General features: G+C 52.0%; 1 protein-coding gene across 2 annotated transcripts in view; it reads right to left on the minus strand.

Annotated features, from left to right (window-relative positions):
• The window catches only part of RYR1 (ryanodine receptor 1), a 113,022-nt gene that overhangs the window by 61,355 nt on the left and 38,556 nt on the right, over positions 1-13,111 (minus strand). For both annotated transcript variants that reach the window (XM_036876297.2, XM_036876290.2), the window contains exons 32-47: positions 11,933-12,019; positions 11,580-11,806; positions 10,476-11,088; positions 8,914-9,180; positions 8,372-8,572; positions 7,928-8,039; positions 6,567-6,713; positions 4,821-5,094; positions 3,973-4,087; positions 3,754-3,886; positions 3,277-3,371; positions 1,842-1,977; positions 1,418-1,604; positions 1,223-1,331; positions 706-826; positions 441-610 (exon numbers count right to left, since the gene is read on the minus strand). In XM_036876297.2, coding sequence (XP_036732192.2) covers positions 441-610; positions 706-826; positions 1,223-1,331; positions 1,418-1,604; positions 1,842-1,977; positions 3,277-3,371; positions 3,754-3,886; positions 3,973-4,087; positions 4,821-5,094; positions 6,567-6,713; positions 7,928-8,039; positions 8,372-8,572; positions 8,914-9,180; positions 10,476-11,088; positions 11,580-11,806; positions 11,933-12,019 — 2,994 coding nt within the window. The remainder of the gene's footprint in view (positions 1-440; positions 611-705; positions 827-1,222; positions 1,332-1,417; positions 1,605-1,841; positions 1,978-3,276; positions 3,372-3,753; positions 3,887-3,972; positions 4,088-4,820; positions 5,095-6,566; positions 6,714-7,927; positions 8,040-8,371; positions 8,573-8,913; positions 9,181-10,475; positions 11,089-11,579; positions 11,807-11,932; positions 12,020-13,111) is intronic.

Below are 13,111 nucleotides of genomic sequence, written 5' to 3' on the forward strand. Positions count from 1 at the left end.
GTTGATGCTCGCTGTCCCCAACGCCTCACCCTCCCCAGGAAGGCTTTCACCCCACCACTCGCTGGACTGCTGGCTGTCATCACCAGGGGCCTCCATTTCGCCAAACCCGTAGTCAGTTCTCACTTCTCATCTCACTTGTCCTTGTCACCTTCTGCTACTGTTACTGTGGTCATGCACAGATCTTGGTCCCCCTGATGCTGAGCCACACCGAGAATGATTATTTCTTATGACCTGAGGTTGCACCCACCCTCTCCCAGAACTCAAAAGTTATGTTCTTGACTTTGTTTCTCTATTTGGATGGTGAGGGAGGGAAGATAATAAGAGTAAGAATGTGTACACAACCTCCGAATAAACAAAAGTGCTGCCGCTGTTCCCACGACCCATCTCGTATCCCCTTTCTGGAGGCAGAGAAGGTGGCCAGGCTGGGTGGGGCTGCTCACCGTATCCAGAGAGGCAGCCGCCCGCATGTCAGGCAGGAAGCCCACATCCAGCACATGCAGCAAGAAGTCCTGGTTCTCGATGCCATACACACGGTCCAGGAAGAGCACCATGGATGCCTTGTGGTCCGGCACAAAAGATGCCGACATCTTTGGCTGTACCAGAGCTCCATCTGTGGGCAGGAAGGCAGAGCGGCAGCAAAGCCCTTTGCACCCATCCGCTCCCTCCCTGGCATTGCTCCCTTGCTGAGCCCTACCCTCTCCGCACCTTTGCCCAGGGTGGGGATCTGCAGCGGGAGGCTGATGATGCCCACGAGGTCGTCCAGGGGCACAAGGGAGCGCAGGATGGCGCGGATCCGCAGGGCCTCGCCCTTGCCAGCTTGGATTAGCTGGAGGGAGGCAGAGGCACGTCGTCAGGCACCTGTGCCCCACTTGGTCACTACTCCCTCCATCCCTCCATTACTCCTCCCGGACCTACTGGCAGGTGGAGCGGGACTCCTTCTCAAGGGGCTAACTCTAGAATTCCCAGCCCTGGCCCATCTGCCTGGGCTTCTCCACTGCAGCTCTGACCACCCCCAGCTCTCACTGCCTGGCCTTCCTCACTGGACTGGGAGCTCCCTGAGAGCGGGGCCTGGGGCTGTCTTGATCACTGATGTGTCCCCAGGATTGCTTAGCCCAGGACCACCACATAGCAAGAGCTCAGTCAGTGTTGTTGAATGCCTGAATGAAGAGGTTTGAGGTTGGCCATGAGTACCCCTCCCTATCCCTGGCCTTCCGGGTCTCACATGCATCTCTGGGGCACAGCGTCCTAGCAGGTCAATCAAGGCAGCGTAGAAGGACATGATGGCATGCCCCAGGTGCACCCGGTTTTCCTCGGGGGGCTCCTCACCGAAGCTGCAGGGGAAGGTGGGTGGTGTGGGGGAGGCAGCAGGGGCTCAGGAGGGTGGGTTGTTCTGTCGAGGAGGAGGCAGAAGACTCACTGCTCGCGCCGCCGGTCCCTGCGGACGCCTGGGCCATCTCGCGCTGGGTCCTCAGAGATACGGATGGCCTCTTCGATGGCGGCCAGCAGCCCTGAGCCCCCCTCACCCCGAAGGGCAGGCCCAAAGCATTCGGGCTTGCGGATGAGCAGCCGCACCACCACGTTGGCGTTCTCTTCCACACTCTCACCTGGCCACTCGAGTGGGATCAGGAGGCCTCATGAGCCATTGCCCAGGGACCCTGCCCAGGAAGCCCAGGGCCCTGCACCCTCGACCAGGCCCCGGTTGGCCTCCAGACCCTGCCCGGCCTACTTGGAGGGATCCCTGCCCAGGCCAGGCCTGGGTTCAGGGTGTGGGCCACACCCAAAGGAAGCTTTGGCCAGTCACCCAAGCACCCCCACCCTCCCATGGTCACATCCTGCCTCACCGTTGACAAAGACAGCGAAGCGCAGGAAGTCCAGGTAGCGCTCACCACCGCAGGGGTTCCAACCAATGTCCGGGTAGCCTTTCGCCAGGAGCATGGGGCAACTTTGGAGGCCACAGCCTGCCAGGTAGGACACCACCTGGGGATAGTCGGGGGCTCAGCCAGACCAACACCACCTTCCTCCCCAAGGCTCACATCCCTGCTGGTCCCTGGAGCTCTGCAATCAGTTTCATCTCCGTATACATCAGCAAACAGTAATCCTCATCATCTGCCCTCATCTCCCATCAGGACCGTCACAGCTGCCTCCTCCCTGGGCTTACTGCTCCCCGCCATCTGTCCCCACCACACAGTCAGAGGGATGCTGCAAATACCTGTGTCAAGCCATCTTCCTCCCCTGCTTGGAACCCTCTGTGGCACCCTCTCACTTAGGACAAAAGCCAGAGCCTCCACTGTGGTCCACAAGACCCTTTACACAATCTTCCCTGTGGCCTGCCTTCCTGCTCCGCATTCCTCACTCCCTCTGCTGCATGTACACTGTCTCTTCGCTGTTCCTCATTCCTGATGCCCATTTCTGCCTCAGGGCCTTTGCATAGCTGTTCCCCTGCCTGGAATGCTCTTCCCCCTGATGTCCATTTGGCCCCTCACCTTTTCAGAGCCTTAGGTGAATGTCCCTTTCTCAGTGTGGCTTTCTCTGACCACTCTTGCCTAAACTTGGATGCCCTCCTGACTCCTGATACTTCTCTCCCTTGCTCCCTTTCGTTCATCCTGAAGACTCGACACTGGCTAATATAGTACATATTTTACTTATTCATCTTGGTTGTTAACTGTCTTCCCAACTAGAATGCCAGCTTCATAGGGACAAGGATTTGACTGTCTCAATCACTGTCATATCCCTGCCAATCACTGCCTTGGACAAGTCCAATTAGTAGGTGCTCAGTAAATATTTGTTAAGTGAATGATAATATAATCATGGGTAACTTTTATTAAGGACTTACTGTTATATAAATGCTTACATGGACTAACTCATTTAATCCTCAGAACAGTTCTATCAAGTCTTTTTATTATTATATTGACTCTACAGGAGACAGAGGCCTGGAAAACTTATTTGTCTGTCCAGGGCCACAGCAAGTAGGCAGGGAGAGTTAACCTAACTTGCAGCACCCAGAGCCCGTGTCCTTCACTGCTATGCACTGAAGCCGGGGGGTGTGCTGAGGATATACAGAGGGCCAAGAAATGTGTCAAGGCCACGGCAGCTGAGGAGGGTGGATCATGGATTTGCACTCAGCATCATGAATGAGTGACTGGGTCCTGTTCTTTCCCTGCAAATTATTCCCCTCTGACTTGTCCTGGACCATCCATAATTGACTCCACAGAGTGGGTTCCAAATCAGCAGGTGCCCCAAGGGGTGAGGTAAGGGCCAAGCCTCCTCCCTCCACACCTTCTCCAGGTCTTGCTCCTGCAAGGCTAAGGCCAGCTCGTTGTTGTCAATGACGGAGGCAGCTGCCACATCCAGGGGCGTGGAGCCCTGCATGCCTGGGAGGGCAAGAAGCAACGAGAACCCGTTTCAGTGGTGCAGAGCTGAGTACCTCCTGCTTGTCTCTCCTCCTCTGGGAAGCCCTCCCTGACCACCCTTTTTCCAGCCTGGCTCAGGTGTCTCCTCTGGTCTGTGCTTCCCCATTCCAGGCCTGACCACTCGGGGCTGTCCCTGTCTGGGAGAGGTCTGCACTGTGAGCCCCATGAGGGCCAGGCCCAGGACTGTCTGGGGGACCCCAGCACGGCTCCCTACAGGGCCACGTCCAGGGTGGGATGAGAATGAATGTTTGTGGAATGACTGAATGAGCAAGTGAGTCAGCCAAGAGTGGACGGGCTGCCAGGAGTGGGCCCTGGGGCAGCTCCCAAGCTCAGGGGCTCTCACCCAAGCCAATGCCACTGTTTTCCAGCAGGTAGCTCAGGTGGTCGAACATGGAGCGCTGGTTCTGCCGGCTAATTCGGCAGAAGTAGCAGAGAAAACGGCAGCAACTTGTTACCATCTTGGGGAAGCGGATCTCCTGGGACAGGCAGGGTGGGCCAGTGGTCAGTGCCTGCCCTCTGTGGCCCCCAACTCGGAGCTACCCAGCTCGCTCAGGTCCTTTACCTTGGATTCGCCACCTCCAAGGACATTCACCATGACCTCCATGACCGTCTCATGCATGCCCAGTGCCCTCATCAGGTTTGGGTGTTGGTAAAAGACTTTGTTGTTCATGATGTTCCTGTGGACAGGTAGAGTGCCTGGGATCACCAGGGGCTGGGGGGCGCCCAAGCCCAGGAAGATCCCCCAGACTCGTGGGGGAGCTGGTGCCCTGACTGTGATAACAGTTAGCATTTACCAGGCTCTTACTCTGTGCCTGCCACTGCCCCCCTTTACAGCTCTGAACTCACTCAATCCTTATGTCCGCCCTAAGAGGTAGGAACTCTAATTATCACTATTTCACAAATGAGGAGACTGAGGCATGGATCCAAGATGGGTCCCCAGGGCAGAGATCTTTGTTGTATGCATGTTGTATATCTAGATGCCTAGAAAGGGCATGGCACACAGTAGGTGATCAATAAATGTTCGCTGAGTGAATGGATGAGGCATACTTTACATGAGTGAGTGTTCCATAGTATCATCTTATTATTATTACTACTTCATGAGTTGGGTCCCAAGTGAGCTCACTGCAGCCACACCACAACTCTACCAAGTAAGCATGGCTGTTCCCCTGTTTAGAGATGAAGAAACTGAAGCTCAAAGAGGGTAAATCTTGTGCCAAGAGTCACAGGTGAGTAGGAGCTGTTACCCCAGCGGGGCGGGAGAGGTGCTGGGAGGAGTAGGACAGGGCAGAAGATGGGCCAGGAGACATTACTGCATCCAGAGGACATGCGCCAGGGGACAAGCTGGGGTTGGGAAGGCTACTCTCCCTGGCCTGGGGACAAGCAAAGTAAGGGGAGGAGGCAGGGCCTCACCCAATGCTCTGGATCATGAGGTTTTCCTCCTGGGGGCCCATCTGCACAATAAGCAGCGATCGGATCTGGCCAAGGCACTCAAGCAGGCTCATGGTGTCATCCTCGGAGGACGGTAAGATGGTGTACGTCCGGGGCAGGGCTCGCAGCAGCTCCCCAAGCCCATCGTATTGCCGGTGCAAGAGGCTGAACATGGCCCGTACCAGCTCGGGGCTCTGCACAAAGTCCTCTCGGGCCCAACGCACCACTGTGTGGGACACCAGCTCCTGAAGCGATTCTGGAAAAGGGACACGAGGGCCTGAACACTCTGCTGGGTCAGGGCTGTGAGCCAGAGAATGCGGACTTCTCAGTTACTAACAGATTTTTTCCTATTGCCCTGAGAGTCTCCCTGCTAATACCCAGACCATAAGTGTCCCTTAAAAGTTTCTAGAAGAAAAGAAATAGTATCACTGGAAAATGCCAGAACACCATTATAAGCACCATTATAATTCCCCATGTACCTTTGAAAGCACAAGTCACAATTCCATTGGTTCTGTAAAAACACTGCTGATTTTTCATCAAGAGAGACAACAGACACAAAGAAAAATGGTGAGGACTTTGGCACCACATTTTGAAAATGATGTCAAAATTAGCTCTGCTTCATTTTCCCTGGTGTTCTCCCTGGGGCTCTCCTCTCCTACAACCAGCATCCATTTATCTTCCTGTCTCTTTGTCTCTCCCAATCCTCCCTTCCCAGGATTTCTGGGAGAGAAGACAGATGTCTTCTGCATCTCAGGCTTAGGAGAAAGCTCCATGGACTGGCATTAAAAGATGGTGTCAGTTCATGACCTGTGCCTTGTTAATCCTACCTTCCTTCCAGCAGCCCTACACAATCTGGTCCCATCATTTTTGACCTCATCTCCTGCCCCTCTTCTGCTCACTCTGCTCCAGCCACACTGGCCTTTAAAAACACAAGCATGTTCCTGCCACAGGGCCTTTGCACTGGCTGTGCCCTCTGTACCATTAATCTTTCTCCAGGTCTTTGCTTACCTCAATCTCCCACTCAGAACTCCCCACCCTTCTTCCTCTCCTTTCACTCAGTTTTATTTCTCTTTTTAGCATGCATGGTTACCTGACATGGTATATTTATGTTTGTATCTGTTGCAATATTCTAAACTCCTTGAGGGAAGGGATTTCACTCTTCCCCTACTGTATTCCCCAGCTCTGCCAACAGTGCCTGGCTCCAAATTGGCCCAATAAAAAGTTTCTGAATGTTGAAGAATAAACCCGGTTCCAACGTCAGGTACTCTGTCCTTGTGAAGTCGGGCTAATATATAATTTGCAATACGTAAATACAATACAAATAATACATAATTTGCAAAATGACCCATTGGCCCCAAATTTATCTTAACTGCTTTTACTCATCTCTCAGCATAGCAATCATATTTCACCAAGGAAGAAGAGAAAAACGAAGAAAAGCCATGAGACACGGAAGCCGTGGTGGTGTAGGAGCTACTGCCATCCCAAAGCTGGACGTGCGTCTCTGCTCCGGCAGGCAGGCCGTAGGCCACCCTGAGCCAGCAGGGACACCGCGCAGCCCCCACAGCTGGGCCACACCTCCAGCACGCCTCCTCTCTCGCCCTGCCTTCCGCTCCCGCTCGCTCATTAATACCCATCTACTCCTCATAGCCTGTCTTGGACCCGGAGGCTCCCCGAGAACAGGACTGCCCACCCCACCCCTCTCCCCTCCCTGACGGCCCTGGTCCTCACGGGGTTTGCTTTCTTCTGCAGGTGACTCCTCCTCGGGTTTTTCCTCCTCCTTCTTCACCAACCGCACTTTCTCCAACAGACCCATCAGACGGCTGCCCAAGCTGGCCTCTTCCTCCGGTTCTTCCTCTTCCCCCTCCAGCTGAATTCCTTGGGATGGCCAAGGACGAGGCGGATGTCATTCTTGTGTTTGGTTATTCATTGGCTCAACCACTCCCTTCCTTATTCATTCAGTCATTTCTCACCCGTGTGTGCATTCACAGGGTTTTTCATTTATTTCTTCATTCATTCATATGTTTGTTCATTTACTCACTCTTTGAAGCATTTGTCTTATAAATCAGCTATTATAATATGGTCAAGGAACCAAAGGAAACCATATATAAAGTATTACAGAACAGTATGAAGACAATGACTCATCAAATAGGTAATATTAGTAAAGAGGCAGATCATATAAAATTAACCATATAGAAATTCTATATGGAGTTGAAAAAGTACAGTAACTGAAATTTTAGAAAGTCACTAGAGGGGAACAACAGCATATGTGAGCTGGTAGGAGAAATAATCAGTGAATTTCAAGGTATGACAATAGAAGTTATCCAGCCTGAAGAACAGAAAAATAAAAGAGTGAAAAGCTGCCATAGTCTCAGAGACCTATGGGATACCATTAAGTAAGCAATATATGCATAACAGGAGTCCCAGAAGGAGAGATGAGAAAGGGGCAGAAAAAATATTTGGAGACATAGTGGTCCCAAAGTCCCAAATTTGATGAAAATATTAACCTACACATTTAAGACACTCAACAAAGTCCAAAAGGATAAATTCAGAGTTCAATACCTATATATACATATATATATATAAATCCTTCTCAAATAGTTTAAAGGAAAAAGCAAAGAAAAAACCTTGAAAGCCAACCAGAGAAAAACAACTCATCACATATAAGAGAATCTCAGTAAGACTATCAGCTGACTTCTCATCAGGAACAATGAAGGTCAGCCAGCCAGTCAGCCATCTGTCCACTCAGCTCTCAATCACCCATCCATCCATCCATCCATCCATCCATCCTTCTCTTCATCCAGCCAGCCAGCCAGTCATCTCTTCACCCATTTCTTTCTTTATCAGTCTATCCATCAATTCACACAGTCGCCTCTTCACCTGCCTATGGCCATCCATCCAAATGTATGCCCATAAAAGCATAGCCTTTGCTCATCATCTATCTGTTCACTAAATGCATTTCATTCATTCACTCAACCAACAGTTACATTGCATCAATACTGGAGATATTTAAAATCAGGAAGGCTTAGGGAAACTTCAGAGGAGGTCTCAAGACAAAGACTGGAAGAAGGGTTCTTTGATCCCTTTCTTACCACAGTGTGCCAGCAGGTCTTGATGAAATTCAAGCAAATCCTGTCGGAGCTCTTCGGGGAGAGGACACTCTTCCTCATCCTCAGCATTTTTGAATTGCAATAGCATGTTGATCTAGGAGAGGGTCAAAGGTTAGAATGAGGAACAGAGACCCCAGAGAAGGAACTCTGAGGTCAAGGATCAAAGATCCAACTGTGAGTCCCTGCCTAAGGTCATGAGTTAGTTAAGAATATCTGGGAGACTAGAGGTTTGAAAGGAGCCAGGGTCAGTTTGGGGTAACTCAGAGATTGGTTCAGAGAGAGGTAGGAGAGTAAGAGATAGCATAGCAATAGGGCTAGAAGTCAAGCATGGGTTTAGAGATTGAGTACCACCACTGATCAGAGCAGGGAAGAGGTTGAGGTTTGGTTTAGGACAGTAAGGTCAGCCAGGGTCAGGGGTCAGAGGACCTGCTCCTGGGGTGGGGAGCGGAACTCGCGAGTACGTCGGGCAGTCTCAGCTGCAGACATGGTGAAGGCTTTCATGAGGAGGCCGTAGCGGTCCCGCTGGTTGGCTTGGAGCTTGTCCACATAACGCTCTGCAAAGGCTGCCAGAGATTCCACACGGTGCTGTAGCTCTTGGTCACAGAAATACTCCAGCAGGTGGCACATCTGTGGAAGGATAGTCATGAAGTAGGAAGGATGGTGGTGAGACCATGAGGATTTCCTTGAAACTTTTCTTGCTTTCTCTCCCCCCTCCACGGCTCTTCTCTGATCCAGTCGCCATTGTCTCCTGCCTGGATCTTTAAGCCACACTTCTCCATGGTCTTATCCCTCCAATTCATCTCCCCCATGGAAACCAGCGATATCCCTTGAAGCCAGCAGCACTCCCCTGCTTTATGCTCTTCCACAGCTCCCCACTGCCTCAAGACAAAGTCAAGACTCGTGTCCACCAGAGCCCGAGTCTCCCAGCCCAGATGGAGGGAGGCTGGAAAAGAGCAAGAACAGCCCACCTGTAACTTCACAGACTCTGGCAACTTCATCTGGAGCAGCCCCTCCTCCAAGCCTTCTTCTTTCTCCCCTTCTGCTGTCTCCTCTTCCTCTTTTTCCTCATCTTCCTTCTCCTGTGCTTCTTCCTCCTCATCTTCCTCCTTCTCCTCCTCATCCTCCTCTTCCTCCTCCTCCTCTTCTTCCTCTTCCTCTTCTTCCTCAGTAAATACTTCAGGCTCTATCATCTTCAAGATCTGTTTCACATCCTCATCGCCAAAGATGCCCATCACCTACAGGACAAAGCCCGGGTTCCTTCACTGTGGCCTGAAAGGCCTCCATAATCAAGTCCCAGCCTCACCCCCAAAACCCGCTTCTCCTTCACATGCCAGATGTGTTCCTGCATTGGCTGGATTTGATTCCTCCCACAAGCAAGAATGGCATCCCTCTGCTCTGCCACCCATCCTCCTTAAGATCCTCCCAGACCCACACCTTGTGTCCCACTGACTACATAGGGCACTTCTCCCTTCGCAAACAAGTGTCTTTCTCCCAAGCCTGAGCAGAGAGTGACACTGGGAAAGGAGACGCCCTACCCCTGATGGAGGCCCTTACAGCTCTCAGCATATGCCAGCTCTCAGTCAACAGAATGAAGATGCTTCAGACGGAAAGAGAGTGGATAGGTGAAAGGGAAGAAGAGTGGGAAAGAGAGAGAGAGGAGTGGGGGAAGGACTGGGTGGCTGAATTAAGAAATGGAATAGTAGAGGCTTAGTGGGAAGGTGTATGGGTGGGTGGCTAATGCATGGAGAGGCGAAGGCAAAGATGGAGAAAGAGATGGTGGGTGGATGGATGGCTTGATAGATGCATGGGAAAGTAAATGAGTGAATAGGTAAATAGATAAATGGATAAATAACCAGGGGGTGCAGTGCGATGGATGGGTGGATAGATTTGTGTATGAGAAGCTGGATAGATGTGTATATGGATGAATTATTAGATGGGTATGTAAATGGGTATGTGGGTTAAATAAAGGATGGATAGAAAGGAGAATGGGTGGATGAGTGCATGTAGATGGTTGGATGGATTTATGGGTAGATGGATGGGTGTACATGCATATGCACAGAGAGATGAATGGATGGATGGACAGGTAGGTGGACATCAGAGGAATAAATGGATCTGGGGGTGGGCGGATGGATGTGTGGATGAATGGATGCACAGAGGGAAGGAGGAGGATGGTTGAGTGTACGAAAGAAAGACATTAACAAATAAATGGGTAGGTGGATAGATGAATAGATGGAATGGTGGATGTTCTGATGTGTGAGTGAATGGAAGGATGATGGACAACTAGATTGAAAGTTGGATAGATGGATACATGTATGAAAGGATAAATGTAGTTGAAGAATGGAAAGATAAATGGATGGGAAGATGGGGGTACGGATGAGTAGATGATATTAGGATAAACTGAAAGGTGGAGGATGGATGGAGAGATGAACGCGTGGTTGGAATCCTATATGGGGGCATTGACTATGTATGGATGGGTTATTTGGAATGTGGAAGAAGAACGGGACAGAGAGGAGCAGTGGGGAGCCATTACCAGCAGGGTGGACACAAGCTTGAGCACGGGCACGAACTGGAACTCCACAGAGCCCCCAACAGGGTCGCGGGCGTGCTGTCCGCCATCCCGCACCGCCTCCCCCAGCATTCTCAGTGCTTTGTCCCGCAGGGCCTCCAGAGGGATGGTGGGGCTGAGGCGCGCCGGGGCTTCTGCCACCCCAGCAGCTGGCAGGGCAGCCACAAAACAAGGTGCTGAGAAATGGTGTGGAGGCCGCAGCGAGGTGGTGACACCAACACCAGGCAGGCAGTGGCGGTGGGGACCATTATCCGTGCTTTTTCCAGGTGGGAAGAGAGTGATGGCACGGGTCTCAGGCGTGAGGGGCACGATGTACTCAGAGAGCATGGAGCGGCGGCTGCGGCAGGCGCTTTCCAGGTGGATACTGATAAGGAGGTCATAGTAGCCTGCACGCAGGGGGCCTGGCAGGTGCGCGTCCTCCAGGGCATGCAGCAGCTGCGCCTGGTCCACGTGGCTGCACAGAGCATGCGCCACGCGGTTGTTGCCAAGGGCGCACACTGCGCGGTAGAGGCGGAGGGTGTGGGAGTGGAACCGCTGCAGGTCCAGGCGCTCCGACAGCTCCAGGATGTCCATGCATCTGTGGCACAGATGGGCCAAGAAGGGGACAGAACAGGCAGAGGAGGTGGGAGCCAGAGACAAAGACCACAGGAAGACAAAAAGGTGCTTAGGTAAGTGTCCTTAGCCCCAGTAGGGAATCCAGTGTTTTGATGGGTCAAGGTTCAGTGAGGTCTGTGGACCTGGGTCTAGGAGTCTTTTAATGGTTTTGGAAGTCCCTAAGTGGTCTGGGGGCTCCCTGGGATACATCTGGGATTCCTGGGATGGTCTGGTATTTTAGGGTATCTGAGAATCTACAGAGAAGAACCTGACCCTAAGATGTGGGATCCCTGGACTGGGTCTGAACCCCTCTGGCAGGTCTGAGGAGGTCGGTCTGGGCCCCCTGAGATGGGTTTGGAACCCTGTGGGATGGGTCTGGGTTCCCTGAGGTAGGTCTGGAGTCCCTGGGTGTTTTATGGGGCACTGGGCTGCAGGCAGCCCCGCCCAGCCCTGGGTGCCTGGGCCGGCGCTGACCGGTTCTCTTCAGGGATGTGCAGCGCCATCATGGTCAGCGGCTCCTGGCAGTGCACGGCCCAGCCCAGCCGCTCGCCGGCACGCCGCGTGTCCACCTGCAGGAAGTGGTTGGGCATACGGCTCCACGAGATGGGCATCAGCATCTGCATATCGAGCCGCGGCGGGCACTGTGGGGCCGGGTTCTTGCGCTCGCTCAGAAACATGGCAGCAGACAGCGGCATGATGTTCTGCGGGCATGAGGTGTGCACAGGTCAGGATTCTCAGCCCTCTCCGTCCCACCACCCTGCTCCCAAGACCTCCCGATCGCCCCCGCTCCACAGCTGCTGCGGCCTGCCACATCTCTGCACGCCTACCTTCTGCTTCCCCAGCTCAAACTGGATGACGTTCTGGTGGGTGGGCAGGACGAAGACGGCAGGAAACAGCTTTGTATTGGGTTCTACCTGGCAAGGGAGAAGAGGGCAGGGTGGGGAAAAGGGTGAACTGCAGGTGGTGTTGACCCAGGATCCCATAATCTAGGCTGACGGTCCCAGCCTGATCCTGCTGGTGTCTACAAATCTAAACGTGGGCACTGGAGGCTCCACAATGGCCCTGAGGTTGCTCATGAGCTGTACTGCCTCTGATCTAGCTAAGGCAACCTCCTCCAGTTCCCCAGGGCAATCTGTCATCTGGGTCTTTATGCATATCATGCCCCTCACCGGAATGTCATTCCCATTTCTCTCCCAAGCATAGTCATTCTTCAAAATCAAGAGAGTGCCCTCAGACTGCCTTTCCCTTCAGCCCCTCCAGTCTCTGCAGTGGAACCCACACAGCGTCCACCACCACAAACCCCACCTTCTGTGTAGCAGTCCTGCTAAACCCTAATCTAATTGCATCTTGGACCCATCTCCCAGTTTACAGGCAATACAGGGGACAGAGGAAAAATGTTAAAATGACACCACAGGGATGTGTCAGCCAGATCCGGACTGGAAGACTAGGCCAGCAGTCAGCACTCTTTCAGATGGTAGCATGCACATGACTCCCCTAGGATTTGTTAAAATTTGGATTGTGATTGGACAGGCCTGGGGAGAGGCCTGAGATTCTGCATTTCTAATGTGCTCCCAGATGATACAAGTCCTGCTGGTCCAGGGACCATGCTTTGAGGAGCAGAGCTCTACAGGACAGACAGCCTGGTTTCTTCAACAAATATATTTCAAAGGAAAAAGAAAAAGAGGGAAGGGAAATCTACACGTGAAAAGAGATTCAAAGGACACAACAACCAAATAAAATATGTGACCTTATTTAGATTCTGATTCAAACAAATAGTAAAAAGACAATTTTGATGAGACAACCAGAGAAATTTGAACATGGACTAGATATTTGATGATATTTAGGAATTATTGGGTTTAAAAAAATAATAATGAGGATCCAAGATGGCGGTGTGAATAGGGCAGTGGAAATCTCCTCACAAAACCACATATATTTTTGAAAATACAACAAATACAACTATGCCTTACAGAGAGACCAGAAGATACAGTACAACAGCCAGGCTACAT

The sequence above is a fragment of the Manis pentadactyla genome, chromosome 15, assembly GCF_030020395.1.
Source record: "Manis pentadactyla isolate mManPen7 chromosome 15, mManPen7.hap1, whole genome shotgun sequence".
Lineage (NCBI taxonomy): Eukaryota > Metazoa > Chordata > Mammalia > Pholidota > Manidae > Manis > Manis pentadactyla.